This window comes from Dromiciops gliroides, chromosome 4 (genome assembly GCF_019393635.1).
Source record: "Dromiciops gliroides isolate mDroGli1 chromosome 4, mDroGli1.pri, whole genome shotgun sequence".
In the NCBI taxonomy this organism is placed as follows: domain Eukaryota; kingdom Metazoa; phylum Chordata; class Mammalia; order Microbiotheria; family Microbiotheriidae; genus Dromiciops; species Dromiciops gliroides.
The window spans coordinates 185,528,485-185,552,053 of NC_057864.1; the positions used below are offsets into that span (position 1 = coordinate 185,528,485).

General features: G+C 37.5%; 1 protein-coding gene across 1 annotated transcript in view; it reads left to right on the forward strand.

Annotated features, from left to right (window-relative positions):
* Window positions 1-926: 926 nt before the first annotated feature.
* The window catches only part of NPEPPS (aminopeptidase puromycin sensitive), a 90,243-nt gene continuing 67,600 nt past the window's right edge, over window positions 927-23,569 (forward strand). The window contains 2 exon segments of the mRNA XM_044002896.1: window positions 927-1,348; window positions 8,963-9,047. Of these exon segments, the coding sequence (XP_043858831.1) occupies window positions 1,049-1,348; window positions 8,963-9,047 (385 nt within the window). The 5' untranslated portion in view covers window positions 927-1,048.

Here is a 23,569-nt window from a genome sequence, read left to right on the forward strand (position 1 = left end):
CCTTCCCCAGAAAGTCTATTCAGATTCCCCATCCCCCACTTGCTAATTTCCCTCCATAATTTTATAATGGTTTATAGTGGTTACAATCATGGATTTGGACCTTATGCTCACACTAGCTGTGTGACCAGGCAAGTCACTTAAACTCTCTGAAACTGTTCATTTGTAAAATAAAGGGATCGATTGGGACGAGAAGGACGTTAAGGTACCTTCCAGCTCTAAATCTAAAATCCCAAGTCTGTTTCCAGTAGAATGCAAACTCTTTGAGGGAACTGCTTGGTTTGTCTTTGTATACCCAAGTTCTAAAGGCATGCCACAAACGTTCTTAATAGGTGCTTTATAAACTCAGGAACAAAAGAGGGCTGTCAGAAGTGGGAAAATTCAGAGTGGGATGGAGACCCCTCCGCCCTGCTTGTAGAGAAGCTTTCACGTCGCTTCCTCGGGTTTTCCCCGGGCTGGGGCGTCACGAGCCGAAGCCACTACAGGATTTTCCTCCCAGCTTTTCATCACCTCAAGATTCCAAGAGGTTGGTGAAGCCAAGATGGGATTTTCCTGGCCAAATTTTCCGAGGCACGGCCTTAGCGCCTTGGCCGGGCATTGACTTAGAGGCAAAAAAAAAAAAATCCTCGGAACTTGGATCTTTTTTCTTAACCGAATTGACTACTTCTCGGCCTTTCCAGGCCGCGCTGCTCACGGACTCTGCGCCCCCTGCCCGACAGGTGCACCGCCTTCCCCTCGGCCCCCTCCGCTCTGGTCCGCACCCCGGCCCCCCCTCTACGTCGCGTCGCAGTCCTGGGCGTGCACGCCGCGGTGGGGGCGCGCCCGGCTGCGGGATCGCGCACGCATGCCTCCCGCCGCCTCCACCTCCCTTTCCCTCCCTCCACCCATCCCTCCACCCCCTCCTCTCCCCTCCCCCTCCCCCCCTCCCCCTGTGTGCCGCCCGATAGCTCGCTCGCTCCCTCCCTCGGCCCCTCGCACTCGCTCGGGCTAGGTCTCCCCCCTCCCCCCGGCTCTCTTTCGGTCTCCTCAGGCGGTAGCCCGCGCTCTGTGGATGTGGCTGGCCGCTGCCGCCGCCGCCCCCCTCTCCCTAGCTCGCCGCTTGCCCTGTAGCCGCCGCCTGCGCTTCCTCGGCCCTCCTCCTCCTCCTCCTCCCCCCCTCGTCCTCCTCCTCCGCCGTCTCAGCCTCTGCCTCGGCCGCCGCCTCCACAGCCTGGGCCCCGCCGCCGCGATGCCAGAGAAGAGGCCCTTCGAGCGGCTGCCGGCCGACGTCTCCCCGATCAACTACAGCCTTTGCCTCAAGCCCGACCTACTAGACTTCACCTTCGAGGGCAAGCTGGAGGCCGCCGCCCAGGTAGCCCTGAGCCCCGGGATCGGACTGCGCGCGGGTCGGGGGGGGGCGTGCGTGGGCGTGCGGGGGATCTCGAGCAGTTAGGCCGCCTCGTTGGCGGAGGGGGGGTGCCGGCGGCGAGGAGGGCAGGGGGCCGCGCCCCGCCCGGCTGGGTTCGGAGGCCCGGGAGGAGGAGGAGGCCTGGCCCACCCTACCCTTCTCGACCTGCGCTGGGGGGGGGGGGTAAAGGGGAGGAAGGGGGGAGGGGCCCTGTGGAAAAAGAGCAGTGGCAAAGGACTTGGGGCAGGGGTGCCCAGAAACCTTCCCGCGTCTCCCCTGCCTCCCCAAAGGAGAGTCTCGTAGCACACCTGTGTGGGTCTCCCCACTCCGCCCCTTCCGGGCTTTGCTGCATTATTCTTGAGAGGGTGATTCAGGGAGGAAGAGGGGGTCATTGGAGAGGTGGCTCTCCTTCGCCCACCTTCCAGCCTGTCACTTCTCTGTCCTACCGCGGGTTGGGGCCGAGGCCGGGGGAGATTAGAGGTGGGGGAGGCGGGAGAAGGTTAATCTCAGTCCAGTTTGTTGGCACATTCTCCCCGCCCTTGTTCTAAAGCCAGGAAGATGATCCTCCCCCTAGTGACAGTGCAGCAGTGACTTTGTTCCCCTCTTTACCCCCAACCCCCATTCGAAGCTGGGTCACAACCCCTTCATTTCTCAGGGTCCCATCACCCCTGCTTAGGGGCCTGTGAAGCAGGTGGATTTATTGCTACAGTGGTAGTTACCAAGTCAGTGCCTTCCCCTGAGAAAAACAGTTAGTTTTTAGCATACCGTTGGTGAAAATAGTCTGTTCCTTATAATTGTAGATTATGAGTAACTCATACTTTTTTCAGCTGCATTATTTCAAATATTTGCTCAATTTTAAGCGTATGCGAGTACCATTTAGAGTGGTTTCATTTAGAATGAAAGGGAATTTTGAAATCTAAAATGTTCAAACTGGCTTGGGTCAGTCATATTCTTTAAAACACGTGCGATTTTAGAAGAAAAATTAGCAATAATTCATTGAAGGCTCTTAAAATGCTTTTATAGGGCTCCCCCCTTTTTTTCTTTACTACAACCAGGGATAGAAAAACCCTACCAGTAGGCCTCCATTCTAGAGGACAGGATTTATCAGTGAAATTAAAGAGATGTAAACTAGTCTTGGAATGTTTTTTAGAAGCTCATTCAATGAAATTGGCAGACTCCTATGACAGCCAAAAGGGCAAGATAAACAGGGTGAAAATTCTTCCAAAATGGTTGTTAAGCAGACTGAATATTTTTGATGTGCTACTGCGTCAAAAGGCAGAATTTAGCATTGTGAAATAAGGTGACTTTAAAAATTTTCCATTTATATAAATGAATGTAGAATGAGAAGATCTTGGTCTAAAATTAGGATATGGGACTATGGGTATAACTATGGTTTGAGCAGAGTGATTTTTTCAGCTGATTGATATAGATTAGCCAGGGGGTAGGTGGGAGGAGGGTTTGTAAACATTATTCTGTCTTGTGACTTGGCCAAACCTGCAAGAAGATTGACCTAGTGATGAATGAACTTGCATCATGGGAAAAGAGTAATGCTTCAAAATCTCATTTTTTTCTCCTTTTCTTTAAATGGCAGGATTGCTGCTTTTTCAGAATCAAAGAGCAGATTTGTGAGAAGTATATAGAGAATTAGAAAATATACACAGGCAAAGACTTTCAAGTTTATTTCATCATCATAGTTTATTCAAGGAATGAAGGAAGGGTGTAGGACTGGAAATTTTCTTTGTGATGGAATGAATACCTGGAGCAAATACAGATTTCTTTTTTTAAATGCTCTGGCTCTTCAAAAGAGATGGACATTACACGAAAGCCCATTTTTGGACTTAAGGATATATATATCAAAATATTAGAATTTCAGGAGGAACTAGGTTTTTTGAACATGTATTTATGCAGATCAGTGGCATCATAGATATAATGAAATAAAATTAATCGTTTTTAATAGCATGAAGAATTTTTCAAAGCATTACCTTTTTAAAGGTTGTCTTGAGGGGAACATTGGTTTTTTAAAAAACTTTTAAAGAGTGCCTGGATTTTTTTTGCTGCAGTTTTCGGGTGAAGGAGTAAAAGGAAAATGTAGCTGTTGAAAGGTGGACATCGTATGTAGACATAAGAGAGTGAAGCAAGGTTTGTTAATGATCATGTGATTTCAAACAAGACGTTTCCTTTTGTTGATGTTTGGGTATTAACAAAATTAGTACTTTTAAAAACCTAGATTGTAATGCATATAGATTGAATTAATTCCTGGTTTGGTATCATAAAAAAGTATGCAAACTGTTCAGGTGCCTTAGTTGCAAAATCTTATGATAAGCCTGGAGTATTTGTACAGGTTACATATTAGAAACTTAGTGGATTTTTAACTTTGTTTTGGGTGTGGACCTGTGGGGGAGGTGAAGAAATTAATCCATTTGCAGGCCTTTTGCCTTTGAGTAAAGTTAGTGTATGTGACTTAGGTTTTGAAAAACGACTTCCTTATATCTAGGAAAACAGGTCATATTTTTTTTCTTGTTTTTTGAGGCAAATGTAGTCATTCGGTAGGTATCTCAAGTAGTAGACTTAAAGTAGTTTACAAATTAGTTAATGTGACTATATGTCCTGGTTTTAAGCCTGTAATAATGATTGGCATAATACTTTGGGCTTTCTCCTGTCATACATAAGACAGAGAATTAGCCTAAATCTTCAAGGTCAGGGATCAGGATATGCCAGCAAAAAATTATATTGTTACGGAGAAGGCAGTTTAAACTGTAATAGTTATTTTGACTGAAAGAAAGAGCCTTTGGCACCTGAATGGATATTCTCAGATCCATGTGGTGTGGTAGTTCCTCTTCAGAGCATTTTTATATTCCCATAGCAATCATTGTGATGTTTTTTGTATCCCCATTTTTGGGAGTGGGGGTGGGGGTGATAAATAGCTGCAATTGAACTGGCATTTTTCAGATCAATAAATGCTTTAAAGATATTACCTGGACTTTGTTCTGATATATACTGACATCAATACTTTTTCTCACTATTTTTTTCCTCTGGATATGTTGTTGGGAGGAGGTATAAAGTACAATAAACTGTTATTATGCAGTAATACACTACTTTAGCTGGCATTGTCAGGGAAGGAAGTCGTTTGTTTTTTTTTAAAGATTTTTTTTAAATGGGGCAATGAGGGTTAAGTGACTTGCCCAAGGTCACATAGCTAGTAAGTGTCAAGTGTCTGAAGCTGAATTTGAACTCAGGTCCTCCTGAATCCAGGGCTGGTGTTTTATCCACCTAGCTGCCTCGGAAGTCGTGTTCTAAATGACTGAAACTTACCCCCTTAAATGCCAGAACTTTTAAAAATGTAAACTATTTTGAATGGAGATATTTCTGAATTGTACTACATATCTCTGTCATGTTAAAGTTTACAAAATATAATATAACCTTTATTAGTCAAGGTAATTGTAAGCATCAGTTATTCTACCGTCCTATAGTATGATTCCTTCACATGGTGTTCCCTCAGATACTATCACAGTATCATAGATTAGAATTTTGAAAAGGACCTTAGAGATTATTTAATCTTTATTATTTTATAGATGAGTAAACTGATGCTCATAGAGGGAAATTTCACAAGGTCACCACACAGTAAGCAACTGGCAGAGCTAATACTGAAACCCAGGGCCTTTGAATAGAAATTCTGTCTTTTTCTACTTTACCAGTAGTCTGACATTGACTTGTTCTATTGAGGTGTGTATTTGCCCCCAGAGTTGGTCCCTGCCTGGTGAGTTTTTCATAGTTTTGTGTCTTTTTTCTTCTTCTTTTTTTTTTTTTGCTGGGCAATGAGGGTTGTGACTTGCCCAGGGTCACACAACTAGTGTCAAGTGTCTGAGGCTGGATTTGAACTCAGGTCCTCCTGAATCCAGGGCCGGTGCTTTATCCACTGCACCACCTAGCTGCCCCACCTTGTGTCTTTTTAAATGTTTTTCTTCCACTGTCCTTCATCCTCACTTGTTAATGTTCTTCTATGTGCCTCCTCCTCAAGGAAGAGGCATCTTCTAATTTGTGACTTTTAACCACCTGTAGCCTGGGAAATTAAATACTCAATAGTATTAGAACTAAAATCGAATAAAGAGATCTGTGGGCCAGGTGCTTGGGTTCTTAATGCATGTACTTTGTGCCATGCATTTTAAATTATTAGAGGCTTTTCTTTGCTTGCTTCCTGGTTTTCAGTGATCTGCATAGTTCACATCGCTGTACAAGTGAGGTATTATTGTAGTAACTTATAATCTGTTTATTATACTTAACACTCAAGAGCTTTTCTGTATATCTTGAGTTTCATTAGTCTGTTTATACTTAGTCTATGGTCATAATATTAATTTATTTTGACCAGCAAGGTAAGACTGAGTGGGATAGGAGTCTTCTGAAATTTTAAAATTGTTTTAGTCTTCTGAATTGTTGATAATGAAGTCAGTTTTTGAGGGTTAAGCTTTGAGGTTGAACAATTTTTTATCTGTATAATCTGTTCCTTGTCATTTGTAATATTTGTTATATTTTGGTGTTAGACAACTTGGCCCATTGTTAAGTTCACAAATCATCTTATGGTTGCCTTCAGAAATTTCACTACTGCTTCACAGACCCAAATTTTCATAAATTTTATATGCACGTGATGAAACTCAAGTATTTTGTTAATCTGAGTGAGTCAGACTTTAAAATGACTGGCATTTAGAAATTGTCACACCTGAACTTTCTTTTATTGACAATTCTGGGTTTTAATAAAGATTCTTGGTTCATACTATAACAAATACCTTGTATAGTTATGAGTTGATTCTGGTAAAAACTTATTCAGAAAAACATGAGCTGCTACAGATTGCAGTCTTTCCAGGCATAGGAAACCTCCTTTGTAAAATTGTTACCAAGGGTCAAGCTTTTTCCTTAACAATAATAGTCATTAATGAGTGTTCAGTTCAGTTGAAGTGCATTCTGTATCAGACAACCTGGTAGGCTAAAACCCTGGTCAGGAAACAGATACGTGAACATTCCATTATTTAGAGGAATAAAATGAAAAAGTTGAAAATGAAGTTGTTATCAAAACATTTTGTGGCTAATTTTAACATCTAATATTTGCTTTAAATCTAGAAACTGAAGTTAGGGACCTTGGATCTTGGAGCAAGAAGATACCTTAAGGCAGTAACAGTAAAATTCTTTTGAACTCTTTATCTGTTCAATTGATGGTAAAACAGTACAGATAATAAGTGCTTGCTGCTTAGAGAAATCATTGATCCCAGTTGTATTATCAAATCAGTGCTGGTGTTTGGAAAGTACTCACTTAGATTAGGTTGGTTTTACATAGCTTTGTGATCATCCATGATGCCTCTTATAATCACATGTATTTTACAGTAAGTGGTTCATGGATTCTATGGATATTTTTCTTTTCAAATCATTTTTCCTAATCTACTTATTTCTTTAATGTTTTTTTTTCCATAAAAGTATTTTATTATTTTCCAGTTACATGTAGATATAGTTTGCAACATTTTTTATAAGATTTCTAGTTTCATTTTTTTAATGTTTTAAAAACATCCAAGTACTCCTAACCAAGGTTAATCTATACCTGTTATCTTTTTTTAAAAGAATAGCTTACTATGAGTAGTATCTACTAAGAGATTTAAAGTACACCAATATGGTATATTTTCTGATCTTGTATAAATAGTATTTAATTATAAAATGTTGACTGATGCTCAAAACAGTATCTTTATGGTCGGAATCCATTAGTGTTTGCTATAGTCTCCTGAGCTCTTAAAGATTAATGAGCTTCTAATATTGGACTTCTTGATGATAAAGACTTTTGAACTCTGGGTGAAGCTGTATATTAAAAATATTTTTGTTACTTCCTTTCCACCTTTTCTAGAACTGACAAATGCTTTTGAAAAAATAGTAACTAGTTGCTCAGCAAACAGTTAAATTTGTTAGTGTGAGCAAGTGGTTTCCCCTAAATACATTAGACATTTATGTCCAGGTAGAAGTTGTAGACTATCCACTTCTTTTTTTTTTTTTTTTGTGGGGCAATGAGGGTTAAGTGACTTGCCCAGGGTCACACAGCTAGTAAGTGTCAAGTGTCTGAGGTCACATTTGAACTCAGGTCCTCCTGAATCTAGGGCCAGTGCTCTATCCACTGTGCCACCTAGTTGCCCCAGACTATCCGTTTCCAAGATATGCACATAGTTTAGTCCACAACTGTTACAGTGGAAAGATGCTGAATGTAATTTGCCATAGCTGTTTTAAAACAGGAGAGTAAGTACTATTTTGAAGCTGGTAGATTAACTGCTTGGCTACCATTAAGTCTACACTAGATGTTGACAGAATGAAAATGTGGTTGCCTAGATAAGGAGAAAAACATGTAACTGAGCTACTGTAATTGTTCTATTAGCATGAACTTCAAACTCAGCAAAAGATTACTATACACTCTTAGCCTGTTAGAAGAATGATCTAGTCACTGCTTTATTTATATATGCTGCTTTACTGCAAAGAAACAGTCTAGTACAAGAGCTGGTAATTTATGAATAGTGAGACTTATTAGTTCAAATACTGTAGACTAAGTAACCTTTTTTATATAGTTGACAATGCTATTTGAGGCTATTTTTCTGAAATAAATTATGGAAACATACATTGCCCTTTTAAAAATGTTGCTTGGTATTAAAACAAGAAAACTTAGGAAAGATTTTAAAAAACTGTTAAGGTTTAACACCATACTTTTAATGATTTAAGGTCATTATTGACTAAGAATTAATCATTGTATTAAAATGTAACAACTTTGTCTTCTAGTTTTTAGTGATATAATTGTCTCCCTACCAGAGACATCATGGTGTGTAATAGGTAGAGTTCTGGACTTGGAATGAGGAAGAATTGGATTCAAATTCTACTTAGATATTCACTAGCCATGTAATACTAGGCAAGTAATTTAAAATCTTTTAAGGCAGAGTTTTCTCATCTTTTAAACAGGGGTGAGGGGCTTATAATAGCACCTATATCACAACGTTATTGTAAGGTTTAGATTTGGTAGAGGTACATAAAATGCTTTGCAAACCATAAAGCATTATATAAATTTGAGTTAGGCTATTAGATGTAGATTTCTTACATGTGTATAATTAGTGATCTAAGTGACCAGTTTTCTTTGTTTAGAAATCATTACTTGATGTTGTGATGTGTTGAAATTTCATTTAGGACATTTGCATTCCTGTTCTATGTTATTCAGGTATTTGAGCCAGCTCATTAAAATGAATATTGTATTCATTTAGTACTACAAAATAAATTTGTATGTAATCAAAATTTGGGGGAGGAGTGCTTTATTTACTTGGCTCATTACATATACAAATTTTAGAGATTCTTAAATTTCAATGTTACTTAGCCTTTAATAGTTTTAATAGTCTAATGATTTATGCTAATTTACTCAGTTTTTTATTTCCATCTCTGATCTCTTAATACCCAAGCCTGCTTTTAAGTGAAGTTTTAGCATAAACACATATTAATGATGGCATGCAGTTAAAATGAATGAGCAAACATGAAAGATCAAGAGAATTCATGATATTGTTGATTCTTGTTTCTTAGGTGAGGCAGGCCACCAATCAAATTGTGATGAATTGTGCTGATATTGACATTATTACAGCTTCCTATGCACCCGAAGGAGATGAAGGTAAGAAAAATTTTCTGCTTTGGCTTGTTACACAAAGGTAATGCTGTAGATGTTTGTTTTAGAAGGTAAATGTCTTTGCATAAGAATTCCTTAGATGTGGAATATTAGACATTCTCATGCCATGCTATGATTTGAGAATAATAAATATAATACAGGATGATCAAATACAACAGTTTTAAACTGACTTCTTAACACTGAATTCTTTTGTGGCCCAGGGCAAATCATTGAACCTGAATTTCAGTTTTTTCAAATGGAAACTACTGTAATACCAGGCCTTTTAAGTTTAAAAGTCCTGAAGGGTTTTGAACATAAAATATAAACATATACAGTATAGAGTTACTTGGTTTCTAGTTCATACGTAGTTTTCTTAGTTTTACTCTTGAACTATAGCTTTAAACAAACATTTTGTACAAAGGATATGGTGATATGGAAATGGTTGAAAGCAACTTTAAATAGAGGGGTCTATCTAAAAGAAATATAATCCTCTGAACAGGAAACCTATATATTGACATCTTATAAATTATTGGAAGAGGTCATATTCCATGTAATTAGCACATGGATTAGCAAATGATTTGAGGGCTGAAATCTTAATGCCATGCAAACTGCCAAGTAAAAACCATGATTAGCATAAACTTAATGAATTACATTGACAATTCAAGCAAAATTACTTAAACTTCTGACTTAGGATCATATATTTAGAGCTGGAAGAAACCTGGGAGGTCAAGCCTCTCATTTTACAAATGAGGCTGACCAGAGAGGTTAAGTGACTTGCCCTGGTCACATAGGTAGGAAATAGGAAAGCTAAGGGTCTACACCCAGATCCTGTGACTCTAAAGCCAAAGCTGTAACTTGTTGCCTCCCATCCTATCCCTTCTTATAGTTATCAATGTCTTTGCTACCTCCTGATAAGAGACTATTAAAATCGGGTATAAGAATTAGAGATCTGAGTTTTTAACTATTTGAAGTAATGTTCTTTGCTCTCTTCCATTTCAGCCTGCACAAGGAAGTGTTTAAATACAATTTAAGGCCCCAGAAAGATCTATTTAATGATTATTTTAAAATTTCTTTGGCCTGTAGGAAAGAAGCAAAATGTAAATGGCAGATGTTCATATTAACACCACAAAGTATTATGTTAAATTTGATTACAAATGGGATGAAATTGCTGTGGTTTTAGGTTTAGAGAAAGCAGATCCTTTAAATGGATTTGAACAACTTCCAGCTTTGTTTGGAATGGCTTGTTAAATCAAAGAGTGATTATTTAATTTTCCTGACTGTGAAGAAAAATGGAAACATCTTAGCCAGCCATACCAAGACAAGCTTTCTTCCTTGCTGTGGACTGAAAACACACTTGAATTAATTGGAGGGATGCCCAAGAAATTTTAAGTGGTTCCCAATCTTAGACAGGTAGATGTGGAGGAAAAGTAAAACAGTACCAATGAATACTCCCCTGGCTGGCATGGTGTTTAGCTTATGTTTGATTTTTATCTAGTCTACTGTTCTTTGAAAATTGTTCTGAAAATGTCCAGAAAGAAGTCAGAGGGCTTCCAAGTTTTGAATATGCATACATTCAGAATTGGTGCCCAACTTGATAATAATCTCTAGTCCAAGGAAGCAGTGGTGGGTGTGTTAAGGGGGTGGATAGAAATGAAAACTGTTGTAAGGAAGTAAAGAAGGCTGTGAGAAAAATACAGACAAGGCACTAATGTTCTTAGAAAATTTCAAGTTCCCTTTTCTCTTCAAACTAGGCCGGGGTATATTTCCCCTCCCCCCCAACTACTAATAATCAGTGCTTAAAAGGGGAGGAGGGGACCCTCAAACTAGATTTGAGTGCCTATGAGAATTCACTTAGCTCAATCTTTGAAATATTGGGTGCTAGCAACTTAACACTAACTTCTTGTTTTGAGGTATGTGTGTAGAAATTTGAACAATTCAGAGTGATTTTTTAAAACTTTATTTACAGAATTATTAAGATCATTATTTACACAAAGTGTGTACCTTGCTATTATTCTTAGTAATAAGGTTAGATTCACCTGTTTCCAAGTATCTCATTATACCTGCCCTTGAATAGTGCTAGTCATGATCACTTAATGTTTCTCCATAAACTAGTAGTGGAACTTGCTAAATTTGACTCTCAAGATTCTTAATGCTAGATATTAATACTAGATCTTGTGAACTACTAGATATTAATAAAATATGAAAGTTTTGTGGGAAATTGTAAGAAACATCAATTTTTTACTAAAATAGCTTCTCACTACAAATTTTAACTTCTCAGAAAAGCTGATTCATTTGCTATAGGAAGGATTAACTTTTGGTGCATTAAGAAGAAAATGATGATAAGTTGAGGGCATGAAACTATTACCATATTTTTAACTGTCCTTGTGAGTTTCATTAATGGAAAAAGGGCTCTTGTGAAGTAAATGCTGAAGTAATTAAGGAAGACTTCTTGGCCTGTGTCTCTTCAAACTAAGACACTTGTCCTTAAATAGAAATAGCTTATTTTAAAAACATATTTGAGATCTTTGTAATATTTTAAAATAACAAATCAGTAAGAAAAACGGCTGAAAACTGTTTTTTTACTGTTCTGCACTTCAAGGGTTGGTGAAATCACTAGCACTTAAACCAGTGCAAGGAATGCACCTCCCTACACAGTGCAGGGATTAGTATTGTCATCAGCTCCCGAAAGAGAAATACGAAACTCTTGAGAGCCTGAACTCAGGTCCTGACAGGTAAAGAGCCTTTTAATTTATCCTTAATAGATGGCTTGGACGTAACCTAGAAAATGATCATTTCAGTCTGTACTATTTTTTCTTCTGTTTACATTATGAGAATTTTGTTTGTAAATTTATTTGTATAAGAAAATTTTCATAAAGAGTTCAATACATAAATTTCATATTCATTGAAGTAACATGGGAAATGTGTTTTAACGATTTTATTTTTGAAAGTGTGTGTATGAGAGAGAAGAAAGGGACAGAGAGAATGAGAAAGTTTAGAACACTGCCAAATAGTCAGGGATTTTGAAATAAAACTCTTAAATTTGCCCCAGAGACTTTAGTAGATCAGACTTTGAGTTGCAAATTAGACTTAGTTATTTGGCTTTATCATAGCCTGATGGAAATGGGTGATGACTTGTTAGAACATTTATATGTGGCTAGAATAGTAGTAACATACTAGTATAAGATTGATTAATGTGAACAAAATTAGTTTTTAGCTTTTAGTACATCATTTAAAAACAAGGTATTGGCAAAAAAAAAACCCCAAAAAACCTAAAGACAATGGCAATTTTGTAAGGCACTTTGGAAGACTACCTAAAAAGTGGAAGGAATCCAAGGATATTTCCAATTCTGAGCCTAGTTGTACCAAAGAATTTCATTGATGGGCAAAGCTTATGGCTAATTCTGTAAATATCCGTTAGTATGGAATTAAACTAAACTATTTGCATAGCTGTGTGGTATAGTAGAAAACTGAATTGAGGGCCTTGTAGTAAGACTACATAAATACTGTGAAGGATCTCAAAATAAAGATTCTTGTCAGCGGCATGACTCATAAACTCTAGAACTGTGGTGTAGTACTCCCAAAATCTAGCATAAACTATTATTTGAAAGCTTTTGCTCATTGGTACTATAACAGAATTGGACCCTTATTAATTTTATCTTTTACTCAAGATTCTTAAGTATGTGCAGTTGCAGGAAATGGTATATGCTCAACTGAGGAACTAATTTTTTTTTCTAATTTTCAAATAATTTTCAGAGGATCCAGTTTTATAAATTCAACACCAGTCATTTTTTAAAAATTAGGCTGCATTTTAAATGAAATGTTTTGTTTAACACTGAATTTCAGTGTAGCCAACTTTCTTAGTAACTCTTTACACCAGTGAGCAGACTTAATGCCTACTCTGTGTCAGAAACTGGGATAGGATTTGAGTATAGAAGAATGTGTTTTTTTGGGGGGGGTTTGGGCAGGGCAATGGGGGTTAAGTGATTTGCCCAGGGTGACTCAGCTAGTAAGTGTCAAGTGTCTGAAGTCAGATTTGAACTCAGGTACTCCTGAATCCAGAGCTGGTGCTTTATCCACAGTGCCACCTAGCTGCCCCTGAAGGATGTTATTTAAAAAGCTTTGAATGCCAAAGAGTATTTTTGCTTTTTATTATATAGGCTTGACTTTATCATTATTATTATGATTTAAAAAAAAATTTTTTGGTGGGGCAGTGAGGGTTAAGTGACTTGCCCAGGGTCACACAGCTAGTAAGTGTCAAATGTCGGAGGCTGGATTTGAACTCAGGTCCTCCTGAATTCAGGGCCGGTGCTTTATCCATTGGGCCACCTAGCTGCCCATGGGCTTGACTTTAAATATTTAGTCCCATGTTTTAGTGGACAGTTCATTCAGAAAACATTTAATTAACTCTTTGCCCTTAAAGGAGCTTACAGTATAGGGGTAAACATAAAAGTATGTACAAAAGTTTGTTCAAATACAAAAATAAATACAAAGTAAATTTTTTTTGGTGGGGGGTGGCACTTGAAATTGGGGAGATCAGAAAAGACCTCATGTTGGAGGGTGGCAGTATTTGAGTTGAGCTTTAAAGGAAACTAGAGAATTTATATTTAAATTAATTTTAAAGTAGAGAATATTGTTATTTTTCAGTCATTCCCTCAAATCTCATTAACGGGTCTAGATTTAGTCCATTTATTGACCTTTCCTCTTCTGGTCATTCTAAACGTGCTCTATTTTTCTGGTTCTACTTTTTTCTTTTCTTTTTTTTTTTGAACTGTGCTTTACTGCACATAAGAGGTAGCACAGGTGAGCTGACCTTGAAGCCAAGAAGATCTGGGTTTCAACCCTGGTTTGATGCAATTTTTAAAGTATGTACTCGTGGCAAATCACTGTTAGATGATCAGGATACAAAAAAAATTTTTTTTTAAGGCAATACATGAATCTTTGTCCTCAAGAATCTCATAGAGAAATGTAAATATAATTGTTTCCAGGGTTTTATCGTCTATTATATTCCTTTTTGTTGTTGTTGTTTTGGGTTTTTTGTTTTTGCAGGGCAATGAGGGTTAAGTGACTTGCCCAGGGTCACATAGCTAGTTAAGTGGCAAGTGTCTGAGGCTGGATTTGAACTCAGGTCCTCCTGAATCCAAGGCTAGTGCTTTATCCACTGCGCCACCTAGATGCCCCTTATTCCATTTTGTGGGGTTTTTTTTTTTTGGTGAGGCAATTGGGGTTAAGTGACTTGCCCAGGGTCACACAGCTAGTAGTAAGTATTAAGTGTCTGAGGCCAGATTTGAACTCAGGTCCTCCTGGATCCAGGGCCGATGCTCTATCCACTGCACCACCTAGCTGCCCCATTCCATTTTGTTTTAAAGATGAACATGATAGTGCTATCAAGGAATCCCTCTCTTTTTTAAAAATGTCAAGTGTTTTGTGATTTAATTATAGTTCAAGTAGGGTGGGATGACCTACCATTTGTTTGAGCTGCAAATAACCTTAAAACTTTTGGTTTCAAGTAAAAATGTCTGATCCTGGTATTCAGGGGTCCTATAGTCCAACTTGCCTTTTGAGTCTTATCTCATATTGCTTCATAAAGTTTGTTTAGTCAGATTGGACCTATTTCAACTCTCTGTTGTCATCCTCCCCTTGTTGTCTCTGTGCCTTTGTGTCCCATGACTAGAATGTACACCTTTATCCCTCATTAAAATTCTTCCCCGTAAAAAAAAAAAATTCTTCCGCTTCTTCAAAACACATCTCAGGCCTACATGAAAGGTTGTCTGTTGACTCCCAGGTCAGATATAAAATTGTTAATATTATCATAGTTCTCCTCACTACAGTGGATCATAGCTGTTTGTACATATCTTTCCTATTAGATTGTAAATTCTGAGAGGACAAGGTATGTGTGGTACGTACACACACACACACACACACACACACACATTTTTCCCCCTCTACTTCTTAACACTTAATTGTTTTCTGATTGGATTTGTCCATTAAAGCATTATATTAAATATTTAAATTTAAGCCTCTGGGATAAAATACAAAAATACTCTTTGGCATTTAAAACCTTTTACAATCTGCCTCTGGCCTACCTGGGTTAGGGTTATTTCTTATACATTATGCTCCTTTATGTGCTCTCCTTTTCTTGTTTGTTTGGTTTTTTTGGGGGGTGGGGCAGTGAGGGTTAAGTGACTCGTCCAGGGTCACACAGCTAGTGTCAAGTATCTGTGTCTGGATTTGAACTCAGGTTCTTCTGAATCTAGGGCCTGTACTTTATCCACTGTGCCACCTAGCTGCCCCCCCCCATGTGCTCTTCTTTTCAACCAAAATGCCCTGCTCGCCTCTTCTATAGTATTCTATCACCTGCCTCCATGTGTTTGTAAAAGCTGTACCCACATAACATGATAATAATGTGTAACCTATATCAAATTGCTTGCTGGCCTTGGGAGGGAGGAGGGAAGGGAGGGTAGGAGAAAAATTTGGAACTCAAAAATATCTTTACATGTAATTCAGAAAAATTAAAAATTAAAATTAAAAAAAATGCCAGAATGCACTCACTTATGCCTCTGAGGGCTTCCTACAACTAAGTCCAAGTGCTGTCTACTCCATGACACTGATATCCCAGCTAGGTTGTCCTTCCTTTTCATCCAAATAGTTTTGGATTTACTTTGTAGAAAATTTGTATTTACTTTTGTGTGTACATATTGTTTCCCTCAATAGAATGTCAGCCCTTTGAGAGCAGTTCCTGGTACATAGGCCCTTAGTTAAAACTTGATTGAAGTATGTTGTAAAACCAAATAATCAATTGTTTCAGTTCTAGTACTGTCCTGTTGACAATGGGTAAAAAGAAACTTACATGAATAAGAGAAAGAAGGATGGTGGTTGCCACATTTCATTCAACTCTAGTTGTTAAAAGAAATGACTGTCCTTGAATCCAGATATTAATAATAAATGATCCAGTCAATGTTGTGGTAATCTGAGGGTTGCATTAAAGTTTAACTTTGAGAATACTTTAAAAAGCAACTAAAGTTGGGGGCAGCTAGGTGGCTCAGTGGATAGAGCACCGGCCCTGGAGTCAGGAGGACCTGAGTTCAAAGCTGGCCTCAGACACTTAACACTAGCTGTGTGACCCTGGGCAAGTCACTTAACCCCAATTGCCTCAGGAAAAAAAAAGCAACTAAAGTGATTTGAAAGAACAAACATACACAATTTAGTGATTATTAGCCATTCGTTATTTAGAAACTATTCCAACAACATACACATTTAATTTGTGTAATCTTATTGAATATCTTGTGGCACCCTGTGTAAAGTTTTTGGAGAGTTGATTCTGTGTTAGTATTGGAAGAACCTATGAATTGGAATCACTAACAAATATACTATACTCATCTGGGTACTATATTTCAGAAGTTCAACAATATAATTTAAAGTAATTAAATAGGTTTTGTGGCAAATATAATAGGAATGTTACAGTTACTGCCCCATTTGGGGGAAAAGATCAAAATGAGACTATTTCCAATGGTGACTTTGCAGCAGTTGTATACTTTTCTCCTTATATTAATTTGTATTTAGACCAGATTGTATTAATAGACTGGTTAAATTGTGCCATCATTATAACATCTTCAACATTTTGAAAGTTATAAATTCTGCAATGATTTTATTTGGTTGGGGCGTGATTCCTCCCCCCCCCCCCAATTAACTAGCCGTTTTACATTTCAGTCATGTTTCTTCCTTTAATGAAATGAATTGCTAGAAAGACAATTGATATTAAAATGTTATGATTGCTATCTTTCAGTCTTATGTTATAATTACTTTATGATTCTGTTTTGTTTAAAAGGAATTTTAAACATTGATTTACCTAAAAATTTGATGATCCTCAGATAAATGGTCAAGAAGTAGTGACCCTAAGTATAAATTCTCAATGCCTGAGGAATATTTTGCAAACCATTGCTTAGTTCAACAACTTGAAGTTCTACTTTGATTTTCCTAAATTTTTGTATTGGACTTCATGGCATCATTGGGGATGCTTAAGCTTAACCATGTTCTTAGCTAGGAGATAATTTATAGAGTCAGAAAATGTTTACAAAGTATACTATCTGTATGATGCTCTATGGCAAATGCTTTTTATATAAAAATTTAATCCTTATAGAGTGCTACCTCTAAGGAGCCAAAAGTCTAGTGTAAAGATAGGAAGGCATTTTGACCTTGTTTATTTTTTTAAAAAATAGCTTTTTAATTGTACTGGTGATTCTTGAAGATGAAGAAATTATCTGTATTTCAACTCATGCAAAATTTGTGAGTTGTGGAGCACAAAACTGCTGTGGAAAGTACATTGTATTTGTAGTCAAATTCTTTTTTTTTTCTCCTTTTTTTAAGATCCAAATTCTTGTCCTGGTTTTGGTATTTTAATTATATAAGTTGTGTAACCACGGGCAAGTCACTTAACCTTTCTGACCCTCAGTTTTCTCTTGGTAGGGTTTAAATAAGTTGATATATCTAAAGTGCTTTGTAAACCTATTTGTTGTTATTGTTCAATTGTATCTGACTCTTCATGGCAAAATTCTGGACTGGTTTGCCATTTTCTTTTCCAGTTCATTTCATAGATGAGGAACTTTGGCAAGCAGAGTCACACAACTAGGAAGTGAATTTGAACTTGGGAAGATGTCTTCCGGACTTAAGGCCTGAGACTCTATCCATTGTGCCACTGAGCTGCCCCAAAATAATATAAAACTAATATACAATATAATGCTAAACCTTTTTAGTATTCTATAAATGTGACTTCTTATTTTTTTTTGTTTTGTTGTTTTTTTGCGGGGCAATGGGGGTTAAGTGACTTGCCCAGGGTCACACAGCTGGTAAGTGTCAAGCGTCTGAGGCCGGATTTGAACTCAGGCACTCCTGAATCCAGGGCCTGTGCTTTGTCCACTGTGCCACCCAGCTGCCCGGAGGGCAGCCCCCCGCGCCGCCCCCACCCTTGACTTCTTATTAACGACAATTCTAGAGGTCAGGTTAATAGTATTTTCTTTTATTGATGAGAAAGCTGACCTAATTTAACTAGAATAAAACTCCAGCCTAAATAAATGGGAAGTAATTTTAAGCTTTTTCAAAGTAACCATCTGATCACAGGTGGCTCCCAATGGACCTTTTTTCTTTGTTTAGAGCAAGTTGGAACTAATTGGACATTTGTATTACTGGTAACCTTTCAGTTTTAAATGGCTCTAAATAGATTTTTGGCCTGGAATGCATAGTTTTGTTTTCTTTCTTTTTCTTTTTCTTTTTTTTTCTTTTTTAGCAAAAAACATTTATTTTATTTTTCCAGTTACATGTAAGGGTAGTTTTCAACATTCATTTTCATAAGATTTAGAGTTCTAAATTTTTCTCCCTCCCTCCCTCTTTTTCCTTCCCCCTCCACAAGATTGCAACCAGGTTATATATGTATAATCCACAAGTATTCTTTTTATCAGTTCTTTCTATGGGGGTGCATAGTAAGCTTCCTCATTAGTTCCTTGGGATTGTCTAGGATCATTGCATTGCTGAGAGTAAAGTCATTCACAGTTAATTGCTCATTGAACAATACTGCCGTCATTATGCACAGTGTCCTCCCAGCTCTGCTCACTTCACTATACATTGATGTTCCTTAGTCTTTCCAGGTTTTTCGGGGATCATCCTGTTTGTCAAGTACAAGACCATGGAATGCATAGTTTTCTAGTGGGCAAGCAAACAAAACTTAGATGAATTAAGTAGAAAAGTTGAAGACATTTTGAGTTGTATATCTTACATAGAAATTATATTTTTGAAACACTAACTGAATAGTCTTCTAGTGCTGTTTGGAAAAGAGTAATTTGCTTTCATTGATTTTTGTTTGTGGAATATGGTAGACATTTTCCCTTTTTTCTTGAAATACTTATCCCTTTTTCCCAGTATCCTCTCATCCTCCACCCCCACCCCACCCCACCCCACCCCCAATGGCCTTGTCTGACATCTAAACAAACTAACTGTAGTCCACCACTTCATCATGAGTCCTATGGAGTAAAAATTGGTCAATACATTGATCTGAATTCTGATATATATTTTTGTGGTCATAGTATATATATTTTTCTTTGATTTGGTTTTGATCTATAACAGTTCATACAGTTATTCCCAAGTTTCTCTTAATTACTTGTATTCTTTTTGTATAGTACAATAATATTCTGTGTGTCACTATTATATTCAACCATTTGTTTCTAGTTTTTGCTACCACAATATTTTCATATATGGGACTTTAAGAAAATTAAATTAGTATTTTAAATTAAGAAAAAATATTTTTCTCTTCCCAACTTCTTTTCCTAGAGGGAGTCATGGATCCTCTCTCTTTTTTTTAAATCATAAAAGCATTTTATTATTTTCCAGTTACATGTAAAAATAATTTTATTTTTTTTAATAGTTTTCAACATTTGTTTTCATAAGATTTCTAGTTCCAAATTTTTCTCCCTCCCTCTCTATCCTCTCCCCTCCCCAAGACAGAAAGCAGTCTGATATAGGTTATACATATGTACAGTCACATCAAACATTTCTGCATTAGTCATGTTGTGAAAGAAGAATCAGAACAAAAGGGGAAAACCTCAAAAAAGAAAAAACGAAAGTAGAAGCAGTATGGTTCAGTTTGCCCTCAGAATCCACAGTTCTTTGCTCTGGATATGGAGAACACTTTCCATCACGAGTTCCTTAGAATTGTCTTGGATCATTGTACTGCTGAGAAGAGCCAAGTCTATCACAGTTGATCATCACACAATGTTGCTCTTACTGTGTACAACATTCTCCTGGTTCTTTTCACTTCACTCAGCATCAGTGCACTCAAGTCTTTCCAGATTTTTCTGAAATCTGCCCTCTCATCATTTCTTACAGCACAATAGTATTTCACCACATTTCATATACTGCAGCTTGTTCAGTCATTCCCCAACTGATGCCCTTGACTTCCAATTCCCTGCCACCACAAAGAGAGCTGCTAGAAATATTTTTGTACATGTGGGTCTTTTTCCCTTTTCTATGATCTCTTTGTGATACAGACCCAGCCAGCAGTGGCATCACTGGGTCAGTGGGTATGTAGACCCAGAATGGTTGTCAGGGATCCTCTCTTCTTTTTTTCTTGGTGAGGCAATTGGGGTTAAGTGACTTGCCCAGGGTCACACAGCTAGTAAGTGTCAAATGTCTGAGGCCGGATTTGAACTCAGGTACTCCTGACTCCAGGGCTGGTGCTCTATCCATTGCACCACCTAGCTGCCCCAGGGATCCTTTTTTTTGGGGGGGGTAGGGCAATGAGGGTTAAGTGACTTGCCCAAGGTCACACAGCTAGTAAGTGTCAAGTGTCTGAAGCTGAATTTGAACTCAGGTCCTCCTGAATCCAAGGCCAGTGCTTTATCCACCTAGCTGCCCCAGGGATCCTCTTTTAACAAATATGTTATATGAATAGTGAAGCAAAACAAATTCCTATATCGACCATGCCCCAAAATACATCTTATTTTGCATCTTGCATCCATCACCTCTCTGTCATGAGGTATGGTTAACATTGTTTATCATTGGTCTTCTGGAATTGTGCTTGATCATTGCATTGATCAGATTTTCAAAGTTGTTTATCTTTGCAGTATAGTTGTTATTGAATAAATTGTCTTCTAGTTGCTTTATTCCCCCCAGTCTGTTCATTTTATACAGGTCTCCCCAGGTTTCTTTGAAACCTTTCCCTTAGTCGTTATCTTAACAGCACAGTGGTTTTCCATAACATTCATATAACATTTGTTTAGTCATTCCCCAGTTGGGCATCTCCTTATTTTCTAGTCACTACAAAAAGAGCTGCTACAAATATTTTTGTGGATATAAATCCTTTTCTTTTATGATTTATCTATTTGGAGAGTAGGCCTAGTAGTTATATCATTGGGACAAAGGGTATACACATTTTAGTGACTTTTAAGTGAATAGATCCAAATTGCTTTCCAGAATAGTTGTGCCAATTCACAACTATACCAAAAGTGCATTAATGTCTATTTCCTCCAGCCTGTCCAACATTTGTTATTTTTCTTTTTTATCATCGTGTCCAATTTAATGGGTATGAGATAGAACCTGAGTTACTTCAATGTATATTTTTTTAGTTACTAGTGATTTGGATAATTTTTCTTTGTTTTCGTTTTTGTGGGGCAATGAGGGTTAAGTGCGAGGCATTTGGGATTAAGTGACTTGCCCAGGGTCACACAGTAAGTATTAAATGTCTGAGGTCGGATTTGAACTCAGGTCCTCCTGAATCCAGGGCCGGTGCCCTATCCACTGTGCCATCTAGCTGCCCCTAGAGTTGACTTTTAAAAATTAGTTTTGCAAATTTGCTGGGTTTGAGGTAAAATCTCAGTTCCCTTTTAATTCATATTTCTTTTACTAGTGATGACTTTTATTGAATTTGGTCAAAAAAGATAGTTATCTTAATTCCTTCAGGAATAAAATATTATGTCAAAATTTTAAAACCTTACATCTAATCTAGTGACCTTATACATAAATGTACACAGTAATGAAACTACAGTGTGCTTTTAATGTACAGTAACATAGTCACACTACACCAGATATTTTACATCGCTTTTGGGATATGGTAAAGATTACTCCTCATTGTAATGGCTTTGTAAAGTGGTTTAAGTGGTAAGAAAATATAAAATATTCATAGATTGCTTTCAAATGATATAAATGATATAAATTTTGAAAGAGAAAAATAGGTTCCATTAATGTATCTAAGGAAATTGTTTTTTCAGTGGTGTCCTGGAATATTTCATTCTTTTTTCTAAAATCTCAATAGGATTTTAAAACCAGAAAGGATTGTAGTAATCTAGTCTGAATCTTCATTTTGTAAATAAGAATATTGAGGCTTATCAGGTTAAATAATTTATTAATTTCCCTTGGCCCACTTTGTGCTTCAGCCATAACTGGACTCCTTCCCTCATCTTACATTGTCCTTTCCTGCCTGTATACATTTACACACTTTCTTCCCTAACTAATAATAATAAATATTTATTTGCATTCAAGGTTTATAGAGAGTACTCACTTTAACACTGTGAGTTTGCATAGATAATTACTGCATCAAAGGCCTTCTTGTCATTCTTCTCCTTAACTTCTTTGTGCTATGGAATGTCCCCCATCCCATCTTGGTATCTTTCTTTTCCTTACTCAGGGCCCAATTTATGTGCCAGATCTTTTCTTCATGCCATGATCTTCTAGCTTTTTCCTCAGCTAGAAGTGATCCTTCTCTCCTTGAATTTCTTAGGCCACTCTCTTTGATCTCTTATGTATTTTACCATTTTCTAATTTGGGGGGGGGGAGTTTTTTTTGTGGGGCAATGGGGGTTAAGTGACTTGCCCAGCTAGTAAGTGTCTAGTGTCTGAGGCCGGATTTGAACTCAGGTCCTCCTGAATCCAGGGCCGGTGCTTTATCCACTGTGCCACCTAGCTGCCCCCAACCATTTTCTAATTTGTGTTATGTGTATAAATCCTTCTTCAGATACTTACTAGCTGTGTGACCCCGGGGAAATCACCTCATGTTTCTTACCTTCAATTTCTTTATCTCTGAAATGGCATTAATAATAGCACCTATCTCATTGTATCATATGAAATATGTAATGTGTTTTGCAAACCGTAGCCCTATATGCTATCTATGATAGAAAGTGCTTTGAAAATATATGTATTGGCAGCTAGGTGGTGCAGTGGATAAATTCAGCTTTAGACACTTGACACTTGCTAGCTATGTGACCCAGGGCAAGTCACTTAAACCTCATTGCCCTGCAAAACCAAAACCAAACAGAAACAAAATATCATTTTACAATTTTCATACCTATGATGCATATCAGATATTATATATACATATATAAACATAAATGCCAGTCATGACCATCATCATGTTACTCAAAAATAAATTCTTAAGACAGTCATGGATCATGAGGAATTCCTTCAGTTCTTTTGGTACCTTGTTCAGGGCTATTAGTGTATTAGGCAGCTTTTAGCTTAGATTTAGAGATGTATTTTGTAAGCAATTTAATAGTGATGTGATTATCTGAAGTAGATGTTCACCCCATTCATTTCCATTTCAGAATTGCAGACATTTAGAACTAGCTGACCTGAACCATCCTGGGATCTTGTTCTTTTCATCCCTTTAATGCCCCAATCAGTCATTCAACAAGTATTTATTAAAGGCCTGCTATGTACTACGCACTGTGCAACAATCTAGGGTAACAAACATGATAAATGAAATAATCCTTACTCAAAAGGAGTTTGCATCTAATGGAGAAGGTGGCAAGGACATGTATAAATATGCATAGAATAAATACAAAGACAATAAAGGTAAATAAATACTAGATCATTTGTGTGGAAGGGCACTAGTAGATGAGGATTTCAGGAAAGGCTTCACATGGAAGGCTGTGCTTCATTTAAGTATTTTTTTCCCCAATCTTAATAGTATTTTTGTCTAGTTACATGTAAAGATAGTTTTCAACATTCATTTATAAAAGATTTTGAGTTCCAAATTTTTCTCCCTCCCTT